Source organism: Syngnathoides biaculeatus, chromosome 11 (assembly GCF_019802595.1).
Source record: "Syngnathoides biaculeatus isolate LvHL_M chromosome 11, ASM1980259v1, whole genome shotgun sequence".
Taxonomy (NCBI): Eukaryota; Metazoa; Chordata; class Actinopteri; order Syngnathiformes; family Syngnathidae; genus Syngnathoides; species Syngnathoides biaculeatus.
This window is the reverse complement of record NC_084650.1, coordinates 11,815,322-11,835,473: the sequence shown is the minus strand read 5'-3', so window position 1 is coordinate 11,835,473 and position 20,152 is coordinate 11,815,322. Positions and strand designations below refer to the sequence as shown.

At 43.7% G+C, this 20,152-nt stretch overlaps 2 protein-coding genes across 2 annotated transcripts in view; both read left to right on the top strand.

The window, feature by feature from the left end:
* Nucleotides 1–16,285, top strand: part of atg2a (autophagy related 2A) — a 35,745-nt gene extending 19,460 nt beyond the window's left edge. The window contains exons 21-42 of the mRNA XM_061835800.1: nucleotides 567–699; nucleotides 869–1,053; nucleotides 1,134–1,214; nucleotides 1,364–1,470; nucleotides 2,401–2,493; nucleotides 2,587–2,657; nucleotides 3,939–4,015; nucleotides 4,937–5,107; nucleotides 5,181–5,307; nucleotides 5,391–5,623; nucleotides 7,244–7,473; nucleotides 8,252–8,387; nucleotides 8,835–9,053; nucleotides 9,147–9,248; nucleotides 10,190–10,274; nucleotides 10,365–10,518; nucleotides 10,656–10,725; nucleotides 10,811–10,893; nucleotides 11,769–11,890; nucleotides 11,973–12,127; nucleotides 13,237–13,395; nucleotides 14,964–16,285. Of these exons, the coding sequence (XP_061691784.1) occupies nucleotides 567–699; nucleotides 869–1,053; nucleotides 1,134–1,214; nucleotides 1,364–1,470; nucleotides 2,401–2,493; nucleotides 2,587–2,657; nucleotides 3,939–4,015; nucleotides 4,937–5,107; nucleotides 5,181–5,307; nucleotides 5,391–5,623; nucleotides 7,244–7,473; nucleotides 8,252–8,387; nucleotides 8,835–9,053; nucleotides 9,147–9,248; nucleotides 10,190–10,274; nucleotides 10,365–10,518; nucleotides 10,656–10,725; nucleotides 10,811–10,893; nucleotides 11,769–11,890; nucleotides 11,973–12,127; nucleotides 13,237–13,395; nucleotides 14,964–15,200 (3,030 nt within the window). The 3' untranslated portion in view covers nucleotides 15,201–16,285. The remainder of the gene's footprint in view (nucleotides 1–566; nucleotides 700–868; nucleotides 1,054–1,133; nucleotides 1,215–1,363; nucleotides 1,471–2,400; nucleotides 2,494–2,586; nucleotides 2,658–3,938; nucleotides 4,016–4,936; nucleotides 5,108–5,180; nucleotides 5,308–5,390; nucleotides 5,624–7,243; nucleotides 7,474–8,251; nucleotides 8,388–8,834; nucleotides 9,054–9,146; nucleotides 9,249–10,189; nucleotides 10,275–10,364; nucleotides 10,519–10,655; nucleotides 10,726–10,810; nucleotides 10,894–11,768; nucleotides 11,891–11,972; nucleotides 12,128–13,236; nucleotides 13,396–14,963) is intronic.
* A 311-nt stretch (nucleotides 16,286–16,596) lies between these two features.
* trmt112 (tRNA methyltransferase activator subunit 11-2) lies at nucleotides 16,597–20,123 on the top strand. The gene is made up of 4 exons (XM_061835810.1): nucleotides 16,597–16,782; nucleotides 17,745–17,846; nucleotides 17,914–18,006; nucleotides 19,790–20,123. Exons 1-4 carry the CDS (start codon nucleotides 16,708–16,710, stop codon nucleotides 19,889–19,891), a joined length of 372 nt encoding a protein of 123 aa, XP_061691794.1. The 5' UTR covers nucleotides 16,597–16,707; the 3' UTR covers nucleotides 19,892–20,123.
* The last annotated feature ends 29 nt before the right edge of the window (nucleotides 20,124–20,152 follow it).

Here is a 20,152-nt window from a genome sequence, read left to right as displayed (position 1 = left end):
ACACGCGGTACAGAACCCCATAGATGTGCTAACTAAACGCAGCGGTATCGTGGTTTTATAAACCTTTTAGCAATGGATATTTTAAGATAAATGGTGCAGCAACACATGTAGATCAACATAACAAGGCATAAATTCTTTATCCTCTGAGGAAAGAAAAAAACAAATTCCTCCAGATGGGGTTTTTTTTTCTTCGTGCGTATCTTTGTGTTATCCTCCCCCCACTAGTGACCAGCGTTTGAACACTCAAAGGAACAGCACGATATTAATGGACATTAAAGCTCGGAATGGCCGTGACAAAGGCTACACCTATTTACATTCTCTTTAATTATGTCAATAATGTATATTATTGTAATGTACAATACTGTAAAGTGCTATTTTTTGTCACTGAAACACAACCTCAAAAAGTTGTTGGTGTTTTTGTGGGCTGAGATGGAAGAATGGCATTTCCATTCATTTCACTGGGTAAAAATGATTTGCAGTATGAGTACGAGTGTGGTCACACAAAAAAAATAAACCCTCAACTGGACTTCACTAGCTGTCCTGTATAATTGATGCCACGAACACAGGAGGACCAGAGCCATGGCGAACTCGTGCTTGACTTGGAAGGAGGGAAGATATTCAGTGTAGCACATCACCAGAATAACCCAAATCTCAGTTTCCTGTGTCTGGAGAGTCGACGAGTGGAGCTTTACCATAAGGGTACGTACACATGATTATCATTATTAATCAAAATACTCTAAGTCAGGGGTCCAGGGATTACTTACAGATATGTTTGTTATTTTTCTGAGAGGATCCCATGCTAATCTTCTCCCCTGTTCAACATAACCCGTCAAAGCCAACGGGAAGTAAAATGTTTGTTCTCTTTTAGCTGTAGTGAAAGACACGGCGATTCCGCCATGGATCGAAATGCCCAACTTCACCCCCCCGAAGTGCTTGGAGCCCACCATCTACTCCACCGAGGTGGGAGTCAGCAGCGTGAGCGGCAGGGAGGCGGAGCCGCAGATGCTATCCACAGCCGTCAAAATCACTCTGGACGCGCAGCGAAATGTCAAGGTGCGTACTACCGGCGCTTCCACCTCATTGTCACCCGCTTGTCGGAATGCTCGAGTCAAACGCTCCTTGTCTCCCGCTAGGAATTCCTCGTCGCCCTTCGACTTCAGGGCGCCACCATGCGGCATTACGTGACGCAGACCGGTCACAGCTGGCATGAGCAGGTAACCCTTATTGCAGAGGAAGATTAGAACAACATGTTATTACAGTAATCCCTTGCTGTAACTTATTTGTGCGTGTAGGAGGGGCATTTTAAGGCTGAAAAAGGGTTTGAAAATGTTCAGGTGTGAATTCAATTTGGTTTGCGTTCCAGCTGGTCGACTTCCTGGACGTCATCGACGACCCTATTCTGGGATACACTGCACCCGCTGTCATCACCGTCCTCCACACGCACCTGGCCACGTGCGCCGTCGACTATAGGTATTCACTGTAACTCCGCCACACTCTCTTTTTCCTAGTTTACTTTACACCCCCCCTAGCTCTTAAAGATGTACACTCATAATTACAAATGTTACACTACTTACGCAGTCCATCAATGTGTTTTATAATGACAGCGTCCAGCACCGCTGCTTTAGTTAGCAACACAGTCTGGGCAACGTAGAGCAAAGATGAGCTAGACATGCTGCTTATTTTTTACTTTGGATATTAATGGAGAAAGTTAATAAATAAATGCTGTTGTTTTCAGATGCAATGACTGTCAAAGTATGTGAATGATCGAAGAAGAAGTGGTTAAACTGGATGACATTTTCTCTTTTCCGAGTGGGAAAGGTCTGGTCTGAAGACAAAGTAGAAAGTGCAGGATGAGATGGCGTGTCGTTTTAAAATTCCACCTTGGCACAGCCTGATCCAGGATGAATGCACAGAAAATACAGTGCACAAAAAGCTAATTCTGTATTTCAGATACAGGAGGCAACATAACATTAACGTTAAAACAGTTTGAGAGCATCACGTCATTCCCCCCGTTGTCGGTAGCTCACTAGAGGCTGGCTCCTTGAAAAGTAGATCTTGGGGTAAAAAAGTCTCTGGCCCCCCCTGCTGTATATTCTACTGCCATGAGTGTTCTCTCAGCTGCCTTTGACTCACATATGAACTTCTAAACTACCCAGAAGAGTTGAAGCTGGGATAACAGCAAACCGTGGTCCAAAGTCATATTTAATAATATGCATTACATTTGGGATGTCACTTAAGTTCAGTCGTGAATTACGGCAGGTGATGAAATGCTTAATAGTGTGTGTCTTGAGATGAGCACGGGTTCACTGTGCAGGCATTCAATTGGAATTGGACACTTAGAGCTGCAGTTCAATTCAACCTTGAACCAAGCAGCCGCCTCGCTGCTCTCTTGTCTGCCAGGCCGCTGTATCTGCCCCTGCGAATGTTGCTCACAGCCGAGTCCTTCTCCCTGTCCAGCAATATCATTGTAGACACAGCCACTTTCCACCTCAGGTAAAAAAAAAAAAAAAAAAAAAGGCCTCTGTTGTCTTGACACGGCATCGCAGTCCAAACTTGTTGTGAAGTTTTCATTTCAACGCAACCTAGATTCATCCTGGATGACTCCGCCCTCTACCTCTCGGACAAATGTGATACTGACGTCGTGGACCTGAGGAGGGGTGCGTCACACAATATACACACGCAGTGAATGTGGAAAGTATTTAGAGTACTGTACTCCATTTTATTCCATATTTAGTAATGGTACAATTTTATTCCAAAATTGAAAAAAAATGTTTTCCCCCCTCAAAATTAACACGCAACTCCCTATGATGACAACATTGAAAACTTTTTTTTTTTTCCCAAGTTTGGTGCAAATGTATTAACAAGAAGAAATGTACATTATTCTTATTCTTATTTTTAATACACATAAAAATCTAAAAAAAAAAACAACCCAAAAACTCATGTTGTTAACATGGACGAGGTCCTATGTGTTAAAAAAAAGAAGTCCATTTATGAAAAAGCCTATTGTAAAATGTAAAAAGTTAAGTCCTGTTAATATTTTGCAGATGCACTGTACACTAACTGGCCTCAGCTTTGGGTACACTTGCACAAAAGCTGTACTAAAAGTTCTGACTCTGTTAAGATACTAATGCTCAGTATGTTTATTGTCTATGCAGTTATGACTAAGAAATATTACCGTATTTTCCGCACTAGAAGGCGAACCGCATTATAAGGCGCACCTCCAATGAATGCAATATTTTAAAAGTTTTTCCACCTATAAGGCGCACTGCATTATAAAGCGCACCGGATTATAAGGCGCATATAATAGACGCTACAGTAGAGCCTGGGGTTAGGTTATGCATCCATTAGATGGAGCTGCACTAAAGGCTCAATAGTGATCCGTAAATAAGGCGCACCTGATTATAAGGCCCATCGTAGGCTTTTGAGAAAATTAAAGGCTTTTAGATGCGCCTTATAGTGCGGAAAATATAATATTAGCCTTGAATGTTCTGTCTATTTTGCATACGAATGTCTAGAAATAAAAAAAAAAAAAAACTCATTATTCAAGCATTTAGCAAATAAACAGAATTTTGGACTAACTTTGTAAGCACGTTTTGCCTGTCCTTCTTCTACCAAACCGTGTCACCCGGCAGATTCCCAAAAATACAGTTAGGTGACTTTTTGAATGAGGAAAAAAAAGTCATTGTGATTGGCTGCTTGTGTCACAAACCTGAACTGACAAATCAAAAACAACAACAGCAAAAATAGCACACCACTATTCCAGCTGTTTAGTAACTACGACTTCTTAAAACTGATAACCAGTCCATGGCTACTTGGTCATTACATCTTTTATTTTGTACACTGGATCTCAGTCAATTGTACATGTACCGAAATAAATGAGAATTGACCTTGACTAAGGACCCGTGACATTAAATCCACAATCTTTCTTTGTGCCGTAGACTATATTTGTGTTCTGGACATTGACCTGCTGGAACTTGCCATCACTACGTGGAAAGGCGGTGATACCGGCAAGATGGTAAGCGTCTCTAATCTGATAACCTGTCTTGTTTTTCCACGTAACGGCACAATAGACTGCAGTAATTATATTAAATAGTCTACGAGCTGTAATTTATTCTCAAACTAGGGTTCACAAAGTACAGCGGTACCTCGGTTTTCGAATGTCTCTGTTTTCATACAAATCGAAAATGTTGATTTTTTTTTTTTTGGCTTCGGTTTTCGAACGTAAATCTGTATTCGAATGCCCTGACCAGCTGACCCATGACGATTTGTTATTGTGCTTTCGAACGCAACCCCGAAAAAAACGGAAACGACGTAACACGTGCATTTCTACTGTGGAGTTTATTATCAGGAAAAGCTAAAAAAAAAAAAAAAAAGCTTTAAAAAACAAATTTTTTAGGCTTGGAACACATTATTTCATTTTCCATTCATTGTAACGGGAAAACACGCTTCGGGTTTCGAACGTTACGGTTTTCAACCGGCCTTCTGGAACGGATTGTGTTCGAGAACCGATGCACCACTGTACCTTATTTTCCGCAAAATAAATAGTGCACCGCATTATAAGGCGCACATTCAATGAATGGCCCATTTTAAAACGTATTTTCATATATAAGGCACACCGCATTATAAGGCGCATAGAATAGACGCTACAGTAGAGGCTGGGGGTACGTTACGCATCCATTAGATGGAGCTGCACTAAAGGCTCCATAGTGATCCATATATAAGGCGCACCTGATTATAACGCGCACTGTCAGGTTTTGAGAAAATGAAAGGCTCTTGGGTGTGCCTTGTAATGCGGAAAATATGGTCGTTTGCAATAAATTACTATCCTGTATCATTTTAAAAAGAAGCACACCTACATATGCGCACGGATGTCAAAACAAATATATTGCCTCCATAATTTTGTGCTATTCTAATCTCGCCGTCCCCCGTTCCCCAGACCCAACCACTGTTTGAACTCCGCTGCTCCAACAACGTAGTTCACGTCCACGCATGTGCCGATTCGTGCGCCGCCTTGGTCAACATGCTGCAGTACCTCGTGTCCCAGGGTGACCTGCACCCCCCACCCCGCCACACTTCGCCCACGGAAATAGCCGGCCAGAAGCTACCGGTGAGGACCGAGTTGTTTACTGGGGAACGACTGATGTGAAGTAAAACTCTAAAATGTCGTTTTGTCTTTGTAGCTGTCTGAGAGCCCAGCGTCTGTCGTGCCCTGCCCTGCTGCTGAAACCGCTGAGATCAACCAGTGCGATCTGACTGATGCCTTAATAGACGCGGACAAGAGCCACCAGGAAGAGAGGATACAGCCAGGTTGTGCAGAGAGATTTTACGATGTGACTGTTTCACCCTACATATGCTGATGGGCCGGCGGATTGTGCGCGTCCCTCGTGCAGGGTCACCCTCGATGCCGAGAGGCTCGCCCGTCTCCAGCTACCTGTTCCCCGGCGAAGCTCCCAGGCACGACCTGGCTGCGCTGGAGGAGGAGGAGGGGGACTCGGAGCGGGACAGTTTGATCGGCACGGCGGCCGAAGCGCAGGCAGACACGATGATTGAGCAAGATAGCTCCGAGGGCTCCACGGACAATGATGATTTCTGCATCCTGGAGGCTCCTGGCATGGGCATTCCTGTGAGTCTCTCAGGCAGTGATTTTCTCCCTCTTATCTAAGTTTGGAATATAAACTCTCCGTGGTACTCTACTATCTATCATCTTAATCCGCTTTCCACTGAGTAGTGCAGTTTAGAATTATACACAAGTGGGCGATTGCTTTGTCAAACGTTATGAAGGGTACAAAAAAAAACTTCAAAACAAAAAAATGTCAGTGTCAAAAAAAAAACAAAACAGGTTCATTTGTATGGTACTACAGTGCTGTCTCGGTTCTCGACCACAATCCGTTCCAGAAAACCTTTTTTAGAAGTGATTTGTTTGAAAACCAAATCGATGTTTCCCATTACAATGAATAGAAAAATAAATAATGCGTTCCAAGCCTTAAAAAATGGACTTTTTAAAGCATATATTTTAGCTTTTCCTGATAATAAACTGCATAGTAGAAATACATGTGTAGTTTAAATACTTTATATAATAAAATAATTTAAGAAATATATATATATTATATATATATATTTGAATAAAATGTACGCTTTAGTAGTTGAGTAGGCTAGGCTAGGAGTGCATTGCCGTATCTGTAGGGACTCGTCCCCCAGCCTTTTAAACTTTTTTTTTTTTTTTTAACAGAAGTGCAGAATAACTTTAAGCAAGCAACATGCCTTCTTAGGAGTCATAATTGGGGTTAATACGGTAGTCCTCGGTAAGAATAAAACTACCGTGACACGTCTGTGTACAGAGGGTTAGTTATACAGAATAACAAAAGTGCACTGGTTGCGCCCCGCGTGTTATGTCATTTGCGGGGTTTTTTTAAATGGGGGGGGGGGGTTTCGAATAAAGACAATAACAAAACGCGTCGTGGGTGGGTCAGTTCCTTGTGCCGCGCGCATTATGTTATTTCCGGGTTTTTTTCGGCGCTGTGGGAATTCACAACTGGTCTAGCCGCGCGCAATACGGGGGCGTTCGAGTACCGATTTTCGTTCGAAAACAGAAGCAAAGAAAATCCCAAATTTTTGTTCGAAAACAGGGACGTTCCAGAACCGAGGCTTTACTGGATTCATAATCAAAGTAAATATTTTTTAGAGGCCAATAAATTATGATTCAAAACAAGAAAAAAAGAAAAGATGAAAATGAAGATAAAATACCAGCATAAGAGCGGTATAGATGAAAAGATTAAACAAAACAATAAAATGATGAGAACACAGATTATCACGTTAAAATAACATACTCATATGTTTTGATAACATACTGGGGCTATATCTTTGAAAGTAAATTGAGTAAATGGACAATTTAACCATGTGCAGGTCAACTTTTAGCTATAAATTCAATTTAGCAGTTGAAAGCACAGTCAAAATAAATTCATACAAAAATGACTCGTGCTTGCTTACACATGGAGCTGTGGAATAGCTGTCTGAAAAGATTTTTTTTTCATGTATTTATTGTCCTTATTATTAAAAACAAAAATCTCTGATTTAATATTCCTATACTTGACACGTGACAAGCACCACCTCCAGGAACGCTGAAATATTGACCTACAAATCAATCAATCAGCCAGTATTGATCACCTACATATTGAACAAAAACATTGCAATTTAATTTTTTGTAGTATCAATAATGTGAGATGACACTTGTGTCGTCCCGCAGCCGAGAGACGGCGAGCCCGTGGTGACGGTGTTGGCCGAGGGTCCCATCCACGTGAAAGACAGCCACTTCTCCAGGCCGCGGGGAAGCTCCGACCTTCTCCGCGCTCCCAGCCACTTTCCGGTGCCCCAAAGCCGAGTGGTGCTGCGGGAGATCTCTGTCGTGTGGCATCTCTACGGCGGCAAGGACTTTGGCGCCAAGCCCTCATCTATACACGGCCAGCACCCAAATAGGTAAGATGGGTAGGTAGGTAGATAATGTTGTGGAAATTTAATATATTCTTACGTGTGTTGCCATGGCTCCAACAGACGCGCAAGCTGGCAAATGTGAGCCAAGTGCAGTCTCATCCAGGCGAGGCCCTGGCCTTTTAAAAACCACACACATTCAAAGTCACATATAGTACACTAGAGAACGTGAGGATGGTGACTCCCGAGTACAGTACAGCCTCGGTTCTCGAACGTCCCTGTTATGGAACAAATCGGTTTTCGAACAAAAATACCAAGATTTTTTTTTGCTCCTGTTTTCAAACGAAAATCGGTGCTCGAACGCGCCCAACGAAATCCGGAAGTAGCAGAACGCGCGCGGCCAGACCAGCTGACCCACGACGCGGTTTGTTATTGTAAATTCAAGCGTACCACGAGAAAACCCGGAAATAACATAACACGCGACCCGACCAGCTAATCCATGACGTGCGTTGTTATTGTGTATTATTCAGATGTGGGAAATACCGATTCGGTTTTCGAACAAATCGGTTCTCAGACCGCCTCCTGGAACGGATTGTGGTTGAAAACCGAGGTTGTACTGTGTTGTTGTTTCATAATGGAAAATTAATTTTGTCAGATTTACCCCGTTTATTCAGTGTGATAATTGCTATACTGTACTACACAATTTCAAAACATTTGAAAAGCGCCGGTGAAAATCAAAACGAAAACAAAAGAGAACACAGTCACACAGGTGACGACGGAGATTTTGAATTAGCATTTCATACCTTGGCATCACTTCTCTTGCCAGGGGTCGTCCGTTCCCATCCGGCGCCCGAAGCTCCCCGTCCCGCTCTGCCGGTACCTCTCGACCCCAGAACTCGTGGAGGTGGGCCGGAGGTAGCGGACGTCAGCACAGCCTCCTCATGGAGATCCAACTCACCAAAGTGAGTAGACGAAATTCACGTCCAAATGTTTTTGGGCCATTAGACACGAGACATGATAGCTACAAATGTAAGTATGGAATATGGTGAAGAGTACAAATTTTTCATGCTGAAATGTTGCTGGTTTGACGCTGCATGGTTCTCAATTCAGATATGGATCATGGTGACAAAGGATCGGAATTAGGTATTTTCCCAAATGTAGATGAAAATCATGCAATATCAAATCTATGACTGCTCATCTGCAACATAAATGCATAGATTAGCTGTAATAGATTTCTTATAAAAAGTCTGCGATTGCCCAGGGGCATGAACTTCAGGTATGAAGTGTGATAAAGCAGGTGAACACTGCACCTTGAAATCATCAAATTAGAATCGAGTACTTGGACCTACAGTGTAGATCCAGCCCAAGAACCTGGCATCCTTCACACCGCTCCCGTTTCCGGTCCCCAGGTGTCTTTCCAGCACGAGTCTTACCCGGCGGCCGCGGCAGGACAAGACTCAAGCTCGCTGTCCGTCGGAGTCGGTCCAGGAGGGGAGCAGCCCATCTCTAGGCAGGTTTTCATTGTCCAGGAATTGGAGGTCCGCGACCGGCTGGCCTCCTCGCAGATCAACAAGTTCTTGTACCTCTACACAAGCGAGAGCATGCCCCGAAGAGCCCACTCCAACATGGTGACTTGCAGAATGTCATCTTCGCGCCTTTCAAATGTCTCCATCGCCGTCGTCCCATCTGATGACCCAGAACATGTTTTACTTTGCAATTAGTTGACCATTAAGGCCCTGCAGCTGTGTCCCGAGTCCGGTCTTGGTGGGCCAGAGTGTTGCCTACGAGTCAGCTTGCTGCCACTCAGACTTAACATTGACCAGGTACCTGTACAGGCAAACTTGTTCCACACTCCCATCCATCCATCCATCCATCCATCCATCCATCCATTTTCTCCTTCGGGCACTCAGTGGAGGAAACTCATTTCTGTCGCTGATATCTGAAGTCTTATTTCCGTCACAAGCCACAGCTCGTGACCAAAGGAAGGGAAGGATGGATTGTAGATCGATTGGTAACTTGAGAGCTTTTCCTTTTGGCCTCGCAACTTTTTCATCATGACAGACCAATAGAGCACCTGCTGAGTTGATACTTGTATCGTGACTTATGTTTTGAGAAAAATACACTTCTTGTTGATATTTCATCTTACCAAGCAATTTTTTGTGAAAATCTTATTAAGGTTAGGAGCAAAATCTTAGCTTAAATTTCCGGCCTACAAGCCGCGACTTTTTTCACACGCTTTCAACCCTGTGATTTATGCGGCGATGCGGCGCTAGCATTTGCGCAGTTCTATCGTTAGCACGGCGCTCGCATTAGCGCAGCTGGTAATAAGCCTCGGTCCACAGAGTTCAACACTAGTGCCGCACTAATGCTAGCCCCACGCTAACCCTAGCGCCGCACTCTTTCGGTGTACTGCGGCTTATACACAGGTGCGCTCTGTAGGCCGGGAATTATGGTATATGCATATAAATGTAGGGGGTTTTTTGGTTGTTGTTTGCCATGTTTTAAGAAATTTTGTCCAGGCAAGATTTCCTCTTTTGGCAAATAATTTAGCTTTGATTAAATAACATATTCCTCAATGAATGTTCCTTGTTTTGTTGGAGGTGGGTTGTGCACATGGTACCGCAGCCAATTTGTAAAGTGTGTATGCCCAAAGTCACTTCATGTTTGTTATTTTGAAAACGTGCATGTTTTTATTTTGGCTCCACTATTATGTTTATCTTTCTTTCTTTTTAAAGCGTTTCTCTTTTGCCCACCTGCTGTCTAGGACGCATTGTTCTTCTTGAAGGACTTTTTCAGCAGTCTCGCCTGTTCTGTGAACCCCTACCTGCCTGTGGACCCCGCTTCCGAAGGTACACTCCATCTATCGAGTGCACAAGAGTCAGGTTCAGTAATAGATTGGTGGAGAGTGACTGCTGCCTTGGTGTTACTTGTCCTTGCAGTCAAAGCGGACCCCTCCCAGAAAGCCCCCGAAGAGGCGGAGGCGGGCGGCCCTCTGGAACTGGATCTCACAGCTTCGGTCGAAACCACCCACAGCGAGCAGAGCTCCTCCTCAGCCGGCTCTACCTCCTCCTCGGAGCAGCCCATCTACTTCCGGTATCCGCGAGTGCATTTTAGAGCCGTCCCCGAACTTTACCCGAAAGCCGGATGTCCCCAGCCTTTCGTGAACAGGCAATATCCTACTTTCTCTCCCCCGCATATATGAAACGCTGCCCCTCGCTCGTGCGTCTCAGCGAATTTCGTTTCACCTCCGAAGTGCCTATCTGGTTGGACTATCACGGCAAACACGTGGTCATCGAACAGGTTTTTCCCCCAGGCGCAGTTTCAACTTTTACTTTCACGTAATAAGTCGAATAGTATTCACAGTAAACCTGTTCTGCTTTCGCAGGGAACCTTTGCAGGGATTCTGATCGGTCTGGCTCAGTTGAATTGTTCAGAGCTGAAGCTGAAGAGGCTCTGCTGTCGGCACGGGTACGTTTTAATGTTCAAATGGTATTTTTGTTCAGAGAGGTATGTATGGAAGTAGATTAGTGCCACCAGGATTTGAATTTGAAATGTAAAGTGGTCACATTTTCAATAGTTGCTTTTCAGTGTAACTTTTCAATCTTAACAATTCAACTAGCTACAATTCGCTGTCTGAAATTCACCGTCTGTGGCACCAGGCAGGGTTACTTCAGGTCAGAACCGAACAGCCAGCCAATCCAGTTACGCCTTCTTAGTATGTGATGTCACGTGACTAAGAAAGCGTAACTGCGATTGGCTGGCTGTTCTTTCTACCCGGTGGCACAGACGGTGAATTTCAGACAGCGAATTGTAGCAAGTTGAATTGTTAACATTGAAAAGTTACACTGAAATACAACTATTGAAAATGCGATCACGTTACATTTCAAATCCTTTTCATCCTGTTTTCTGTGGCATTGCAAATTCAAATCCTGGTGGCAGTAATCCAGTGATTTGCAACCACATATTTTACAATTGAAAAATCCCGGGCCACACCAACAAAAGTAAATGTCAACAAAAATGGACTGATTAATTACTGTATGTACTTCCTGCCATCTAATAGAAGAGGATTTTTTTTTTTTGTTCTGTCTGTCATTGTGCCTCACTGGCATAAATAGATGAATAAAGATACTATATTTCCTGGAATAAATGTTTTTTTTTTTAGCAATGACATAAAATTGGATAACCTCACCTAACTTCACACCTGAAGAGCGCTCGTGGCACACTGTTTGGGAATCACTTCACTAATCTACTTCCGTAGAATGTGTATTTCGGGGTTTTCACATGCATTTTGATCAGAATGTAAATATTCCTTATGGCCTCAATGACTTTGCTCGCCCTGCCAGCCTGCTCGGTGTTGACAAAGTCATCCAGTACGCCGTCACGGAATGGCTGACCGACATCAGGAAGAATCAGCTGCCTGGCATCCTGGGAGGCGTCGGCCCCATGCACTCTGTTGTTCAGCTGTGTGAGTGCACATCTTCAGATTGATAACTTCTGACATCCCACAGTTGATTATTTGCCGGGTTCCCCCCCGTTTTTCTTGTCAGTCCACGGGGTGAGAGATCTCTTCTGGTTGCCCATTGAGCAGTACAGGAAAGACGGGCGGATTATCCGGGGTCTCCAGAGGGGGGCCGCGTCCTTCGGCACGTCCACTGCGTCAGCTGCGCTGGAGCTCAGCAACAGGCTGGTGCAGGCCATTCAGGTACCCGAGCAGCTCATACGGCCGGTGGTGACGGTCTGAGCGCTCCCAGTGCTGAAAGGTCTTCTTCAGGTTAATGCGCATGGACGTAGAATTTTTGGAATTTTTCTACTTTTTCTGCATCCGTGCCAATTTGAAACTTCCCCATCAACGCTTCTTCCGCGTGTTCATTTTCGCTCCGATTCCGCATGTTCATTTTCGCTCCGCGTGCATTTCGCTACGGACGTCTCACAAAGCCGAACGCAGTTGATAAATAACAAACAATACGTTCGCATTTGTTTCTGTATTCTATCATTCGCTGTGTTCAGCTTTGTGAGACGTCCACAGCGAAATGCACGCCGAGCGAAAATGAACACGCGGAAGAAGCGTGGATGGGGACGTTTCAGACTGGCACAGAAGAAGTAGAAAAATTCCAAAAATTCCACCTAACCTTCTTTTCAGCACGGGGGAGCGCTCAGACCGTCACACCGGTCCACCTTAAAGCGACGGGATGCACCCTGGACTAGCCAGCACCCCATCGCAGGGCATAGAAAGATTTAGGGACCTCGCGACTGCAAGGCAGACGTGCTCACCACTACAACATCCATCCATACATACACTTCCTTAGCCACTTATCCTCACAAGGGTCGAGACAAACAGCCGCACTCACAATCACACCTATGGGCAATTTAGAGCACAGGTCTCAAACTCAAGGCCCAGGGGCCAGATCCGGCCTGCCACATGATTTCATGTGGCCCGCAAAGGCAAATCAATGGTGTCAAAATCCTTGATTCTTAGGGGCAATTTAGAGTGTCCAATTAATAATGTTGCATGTTTTTGGGATGTGGGAGGAAACCGGAGTGCCCGGAGAAAACCGGGATGGAACCCGGGTCCTCAGAACTGTGAGCCCAACGCTTTACCAACTGATCTACCGTGCCGCCCACTACAAGATGTGCTCTATGTATTTTCAGAAGACAAATTAACCGTGCACCACGGCTTATTTTGACAAATATAACCAAGGCGGTTCGTGAACAGCATATCACGGCCAACATCTTACATATGCTTCCACTCTGGCTCTGGGATCAATAAAGTCTGGCCTTTTGAAGTCGGCTGCAACGTCCTCCGTTTTGCAGGCCACCGCTGAGACCGTGTACGACATCCTGTCTCCGACGCCGCCTCTGAACCGCTTCGCCGTCACAGAGGGCCGGGCCCCCTCCAGTCGGACGCGCCGCTTCGCCCAGCCCGCCGACCTCAGGGAGGGCGTCGTCAAGGCGTACGACACCGTCAGAGAGGTGAGTACTCAAAAAAACTACATTTCACTATCATGTCCCGTGGCCTTCTTGGCGGCAGAAAGATGGATATTTTGATTCATCAAAACAGTGATAAGCACTTGGAGTCTCTTGAATGTAGAAGAAAAGCAGAACACAAATTAAATACCATTTGTCATTCTGTTGACATAATCAAATGACATCGTTAACTTATTGTCACAATGGCAATAAAACATACCGTAATTGCCGGCCTACACAGCGCACCTGATCGTAAGCCTCACCTAGTACATTTGGAAAGGAAATACTATTTGGTACATAATTAGGCCACAGCTGTGTAAAAGACGCAAGTGGCCACATTGAAACAATAGATATTTAGAAAGAAACACAGATAGTTTAATGCTTGCACCGCCGTGCTAACGCTAATTACAGCCTATAAGACGCAACTTTTTTCACATGCTTTCAACCTTGCGGCTTATGCGGTGATGCGGCTAATTTGTGCGTTTTTTTCTCACGGCCGCAAAGGGGCACTCGAGCGGAAAAGGTAAGAGTGACACCGGTGGAACATATGTGCCGCGGAAGTGACTTTTTACCGGTATGTTTTTTTTATTTTCAACCGGCCCTTTTAGCGCTGTGCTAGCCTGTTACTGCCGTGTCTCAGTGATTTTTACCAGTATGCTTTTTTTTTTAACTGGCCCTGTTAGCGCCGCGCTAGCATTAACGCTGCGCCAGCGCATTCCTGCTGTGTTACTGCTGCATCTCAGTGATTTCGGTATGTTGTTTTTTTAACCAGCCCTGTTAGTACTGTCCTAACATGTTGCTACTGTGTAGCTGCCGCGGCTGTTTTTTTTTTTAAACCGGTATGTTTTTTTTTTTTTTTTTTTTTACCAGCCCAGTTTGTACTACCGTGTTGTTGCTATGTTAAGCTAAGCTAAGGTATTAAATCTTTGTAAATATCTTGTTTCAATGTGGGACTTGCAGCTTTTACACAGGTGTGGCTTATGTATGTACCAAATGGTATTTCCTTTACAAACGTACCGTGTGAGGCCACCGTTGTCACTCTTACCTTTTCCACTCGAGTGCCCCCTTGCGGCCATTAGAAAAAATGCACAAATTATCTGCATTAGCGCATGAGCCGCAGGGTTGAAAGCGCGTGAAAAAAGTCGCGGTTTATAGGCTGGAAATGACGGTAAATTACCGTAATTAGCGTTCGCGTTAGCACGGCGGCACAAGCATTAAACTCTCTGTGTACCATCTTTCTTTCTATTGTTTCAATGTGGGCGCTTGCGGCTTTTACACGGCTGCGGCCTCTGTATGTACCAAATGGTATTTCCTTTACAAATGTACTAGGTGAGGCTTATAATCAGGTGCGCTCTGTAGGCCAGAAATTACAGTACATTTTTTTGTTTGTTTAAGCAGGTCAAGGTGGAAAAAAAGCAACTTTTGAATTCTATAGTCGTAAAAATAAATTCCTTATTTCACTTCAGGTCATCTCACTCACTTTTTCTGCCACCTGGGAGTATCCTGGCACGTAATAAAATGCAGGAATAGTAGTTTGATTCTTACACAGACATGTTGCTCGTTTTCCTCCCCAGGGAGTAATTGACACGGCTCAGACGCTTTGCGACGTAGCATCCCGCGGGCACGAACAGAAAGGTCTGCCCGGCGCAGTAGGTGGCGTCCTGCGGCAGATCCCACCCACCGTGGTGCGCCCGCTCATCGTGGCCTCGGAAGCCACCTCCAGTCTGCTCGGCGGCATGCGCAACCAGATCAAACCCGACGCCAGGAAGGAGGACTTTTTGAAGTGGCGCGCGGAGGACTGCCAAGAATGACGGCTTTGTGTGTGCACGCGCGTGTGTGTAGATGTGAGATCCAAGAGTGAAAATAGAGTTCAAATGTTTTTTTTTTTTTTTTCGTTTGCATTTGCATATAGACTAACAAGTGTGTGGTCCAGTGCAAAAAAAAAAAAAATGACTAACACCAAGTGTGACACCCAGTGTCGTATACATGGGGTTGTATCACTGATTCATGTATGCAGCAGGAACTCTGTGAGTTTTACCTCTGCGCTCAGTATTATGCTCAAAGTCACATTCTCCTCACTGTTCGCTTTAGTGTGCAAACATATCATCATCATATTCAACTTGTTTGTTTTCTAGTTCAGCGGCAATGCCCAGTTTCAGAGGGTACAGGGAAGGGAAAACGGGAGACAGAACTCACAAGAACACAAGACTTCATGTTGCTTCCACATTTTTTATTTTTTGACATGTGCCATAAAAGGACCAGTGTCCTTTTTTTTTTTTTTTTTTTTAAACTGTTGCCTTGCTCGATTTTACGCCCTTTCGAATTGAAAAGCTAATCTTTAATTTTCTCGACTGAATAGAAACGCTAAATCTAATCACGGCTTGACAAGACCCCCAAATGTTTCAATCCATTTTGTCGTAATGTCATCCTGTAGTTCTTCCGCTTTCATTACATTTTTTTTTCTAATAGGGATTCGGAGACAAGGGTTAGTTCGCAACGTTGTATATTTCCCCGTTTTTCGAGTTGCCTTCCTGCATTTTGTTCCCTCGCTCCCATTTAATTCAGTGTATGTTATGGTCTATTTTTTTTCAAACAATGATGGGATGTGAATGTATTAACCACTGAGGATATGAAGTTCGTGGTTCTAAAAAAAAAAAAAAAAAAGTTTTACATTTTTATCTTTTGTTATGATGTACCTATGGTTATGCGTGTGATTGTGTGCGTTGTGAGATAATAGAGAGTGTGACAGTATGTGCGTGCCTGCTGCTTGTCTGAGAGGGTGGTTGGCAATGGTTGTAACGAGGGTATGCTTCTAATCGCTATTTACTATATCAACAGTATGAATGACCTGTATATTACAAAGCAATGAGTATGTAATAAATTTTTTAAAAATGTATTACCTTCTGTGCCGCCTAATCAGCATCATAATATGCCAGACGTGAAAAAGAAGTGCTCACTAACACGGATTTGACTGTTTTTGTGAGCAATAGTTCAAAGAAATATAGATTTTTTTTTTTGGGATGTAAGGAAAGTTCAAGGTAATATTTTTGTATTGTAACCTCAAACGTTTACCACATCACGATTTAACATGACATTTTTTGTAATAATGCTCGTTTTGTTACGAGCTACTCACATAAAATGTATGTTGGGTAGTTTAGCAATTTTAATTTTCTTTTTTTTAATTGTCGGAAACTTCATACGAGGAAACGTTTCCACCGGGAAACATTTAAGCGACACAACTTCCGTTCCGCATTCTTTCGCCATACTAGCTTTAGCTAGCGTTGTTTTGATTAACATAATATTTGATTCGAGTAAACAATGAAGCTTCTAACGCATAACATGCTGACGTCTCACGTCAAAGGCGTAACTAAAGGATACCCGCTGCTCATCAAGGTAAAAGGAAAACACTGAAAAGAAAGATGAGGCTAACCACGTTGAATGACTTGTTTGTTTGACATGCTGCAGTCGTATGCAGTCAAAATGGACACGCACGTTCGCTATACTTGGGGCCAGATAGCATAAGAAATGGATATGACTGTGTTTTAAAAAAACAAATTTAAGTTTTTCTTTCGTAAGGAAATGATTTGCACGTCTGCCTTTCTGTGGAGTTCGCATTTTCTCTCGTTTCCCCCCAACATTCCAAAAGTATACTTAATTCACTGAAATATGGCGGTGTTATCAGATGACACGCTTTAATGGAGAATAAAAAAGTAGAGTTACATTAAAGTATCCCCCCCCCAACCCTGTTGCATTTGAAAGACCACATGACACGACACCAAATACAATTGTGTAAATTATGTATAGTTGTAGCTTGACTTAAGAGGTTTAAGGGGAATTCCGGTTGTTTGCATTAACAATGCATCCAATAGGTCATGTAATATGTACTCTCTCTTGACATTGTAATGTTAAATCCTCTCTCATTTAACAGTGTTTTGAGAAGATTTTATCCACAAATACGAATTTTCAGGGGCGCCGCCATTTTTCGCGAGTCACATGACCTACGTAGGCGGATGTGACGTGTTACGTGCCGTTCCGAACGCTCGAGTTTCGGAGCCGTGAGCTCGGCGGAGCTCGCTCGTCAGACTCTGCGTCAATCCGCCCGAAGAACCATCCGAATATTCAACATTATTTACAGCCACAGGTTCAAATCTGTATGGAAGTATTCCTCCGTCTTCCCGATCAACCGATACTGCCACTTCTTCGTCCATTTTCTGTACCGCTTACCAATAAAGTAAAATGGAATAATTTCCCGATGATCTCTCACAGCGGTTGAGAATCGTTGCACTATTTGAACGCCACGCAATAAAAAAAGCCGCTTTTGTGCAATCTGAAGGTGCTCATCTTATTCTTTGCAGGCGACGGAGGTGAAGGTGAACGAGGTGGACTTTAACGCGCAGTTCGTCAGCCGCATGATCCCCAAACTCGATTGGAGCGCCCTGCTTCAAGCTGCGGACGAGGTGACGACGAATCGGGGATTTGACTTTTGATATCAAAACTTTTACAAATCATTTGTGTTCATCTTAGTTGGGGCAGCGACAAGACCTGCCCGGTGAACTGATGGCGGACTTTGAGAGCAACGAGGAGTTCCTCAAGAAGGTCCACAGAGTTCTCTTGGAGGTGTGTAGTTGTTTGTTATTAGTAGTGTTGGATTTGTTTGCTTTAAAAAAAACAACCTCTGTTTTTAAATGTGGCAAGAAACGTGTACACTTTGTATCAACAAGACACCGCCTCGAGTGCTGAATTATGTCTGTGTTGCCACCATATTGGATGTGGCAAAGTTGAAGATGCCTCATTCGTTTGCTTTTTACACTCCAAGGCAGATCTCATGGGGTTAAGACTGTGGAGAATTACTTCTCATTATATTTGGCCTTTTTTATTTTAGAAACGGTTCGAGAAGTGATTTGTTCAAAAACCGAATCGACGTTTCCCATTACAATGAATGGAAAAAGAAATAATGCGTTCCAAGCCTAAAAAAATTTGGCTTTTGCTTGTTTTTTTTTTTTTAGCTTTTCCTGATAATACGCTGCTTATGGATGGCACTCATAACTACAATATTTCTTTGCACTTTACAGAGACGAGTTGCTTGTCAATGCATTGACTAATAATATTCTGAAAAATGAATGGAGCAAGTTTGAATCCTATACAAAAAGTAATGAATTATGTATTGTAGTAGTTTTGGTCCTGTTTTAAGTGATTTGTCTTTTCTTCCACATGAGAAGTACAGTGGTGGCTCGGATCTTGACCACAATCCGTTCCAGAAAGCCGGTTGAAAAGTGAAACGTTCGAAAATGAAGCGCGTTTTCCCATTACAATGAATGGAAAAAATAAATAATGCGTCCCAGGCCAAATATATTAGTTTTTTTTAAAGCATTTTTTATAGCATTTCCTGATAATAATCTGCATAGTAGAAATACATGTATAGTTGAAATACTTTATATAATAGAATAATTTAAGAAATATATTTTTTGCTGAAAATGTACGCTTTAGTACAAGAGTACGCCAGGCTGGGAGCGCATTGCCGTATCTGTCGCGACTCGGCCCCCAGCCTTGTAAACTTTTTTTTTTTTTTTTTTTTTTTAAACAAAAGTGCAGAATAACTTTAAACGAGCAAGTTTCATTCTTTGGATGATTGGGGGTTAATACGGAAGTCCTCGATAAGAAAAACAAAAGTCACTACCGGGAAACGTCTGTGTACAGAGGCTGCGTTATACAGAATAACAAAAGTGCGCTGGTTGTGTGGCGCGCGTTATCATTTCCGGCTTTTTTTTCGGGGGGCATTCGAATTGTCAATAAAATGCGTCGTGGGTGGGTCAACTGCTTGCGCCACGCCGCACGCGAAGTTATTTCTGGGTTTTTTTGGAGGGCGTTCGAATAGACAATAACAGAACCAGTCGTGGGTGGGTCAGCTCCTTGCGCCTCACGCATTATGTTATTTCTATGTTTTTTCACACCAAAGCGCGTCACGGGTCAGCTGGTGTGGCCGCACGCAATATGTTATTTCTGGGTTTTGTCGGGGGCATTCAAGTACCACATACGGGGGTGTTCGAGTACCGGTTTTCATTCGAAAACAGAAGCAAAAAATCCTGAAATTTTTGTTCGAAAACGGGGGCATTCGAGAACCGAGGCTTTACTGTATATTCCACCGTCTCACTGAACTTTTTGCGCTCGAGTGCCCCCCCTTGCGGCCGTTAGGAAATAATGCACAAATTAGCCGCATCACCGCACAAGCCGCAGGGTTGAAAGCGTGTGAAAAAAGTCGTCGCCTTTAGGCTGGAAATGACGGTAACTTTGTGCAGTGTTAGTGTGTGTGTAGCTTATGACGTACTGGCCCTGATTGTTACCGTTGCCCTCATGTTGAGTTCTGGTGACGGCAGCGCGACTCGCGCGTGTGCTACTGCAGGTGGAGGTTCTGGAGGGCTGCCTGCAGTGTCCCGAGTCCGGACGAGAGTTCCCCATATCCAAAGGGATCCCCAACATGCTGCTCAATGAAGACGAGGTGTAGACGCAAACTCTTGACAGACTGGACTGTGGCTGTGTGTTCTAAAAAAAAAAAAAAATGAGGTTAGAATGTGGCTTGGGTTGAAAACGAGATTTAATTGGATTGTTAATTTGTACTTTTTGCCATCAAAAGTTGCCTCGGTTGCACATTCAACCCTACGTTGTTTTATCTGTATTTATTTTTGTAATCTTTATTTTTTATTTCTTAATAAAACCATGCTGAGATTCCCTCGACAGCCGGAGGTGCCGTTAAGATGTTTGTGGC

Coding starts and splice junctions, on each gene's coding strand:
- trmt112 (XM_061835810.1), top strand. CDS start 16,708: ATGAAGCTTCTAACGCATAACATGCTGACGTCTCACGTCAAAGGCGTA. Junction 16,783..17,744: donor GATACCCGCTGCTCATCAAG/GTAAAAGGAAAA, acceptor TATTCTTTGCAG/GCGACGGAGGTGAAGGTGAA. Junction 18,007..19,789: donor TCCACAGAGTTCTCTTGGAG/GTGTGTAGTTGT, acceptor GTGCTACTGCAG/GTGGAGGTTCTGGAGGGCTG.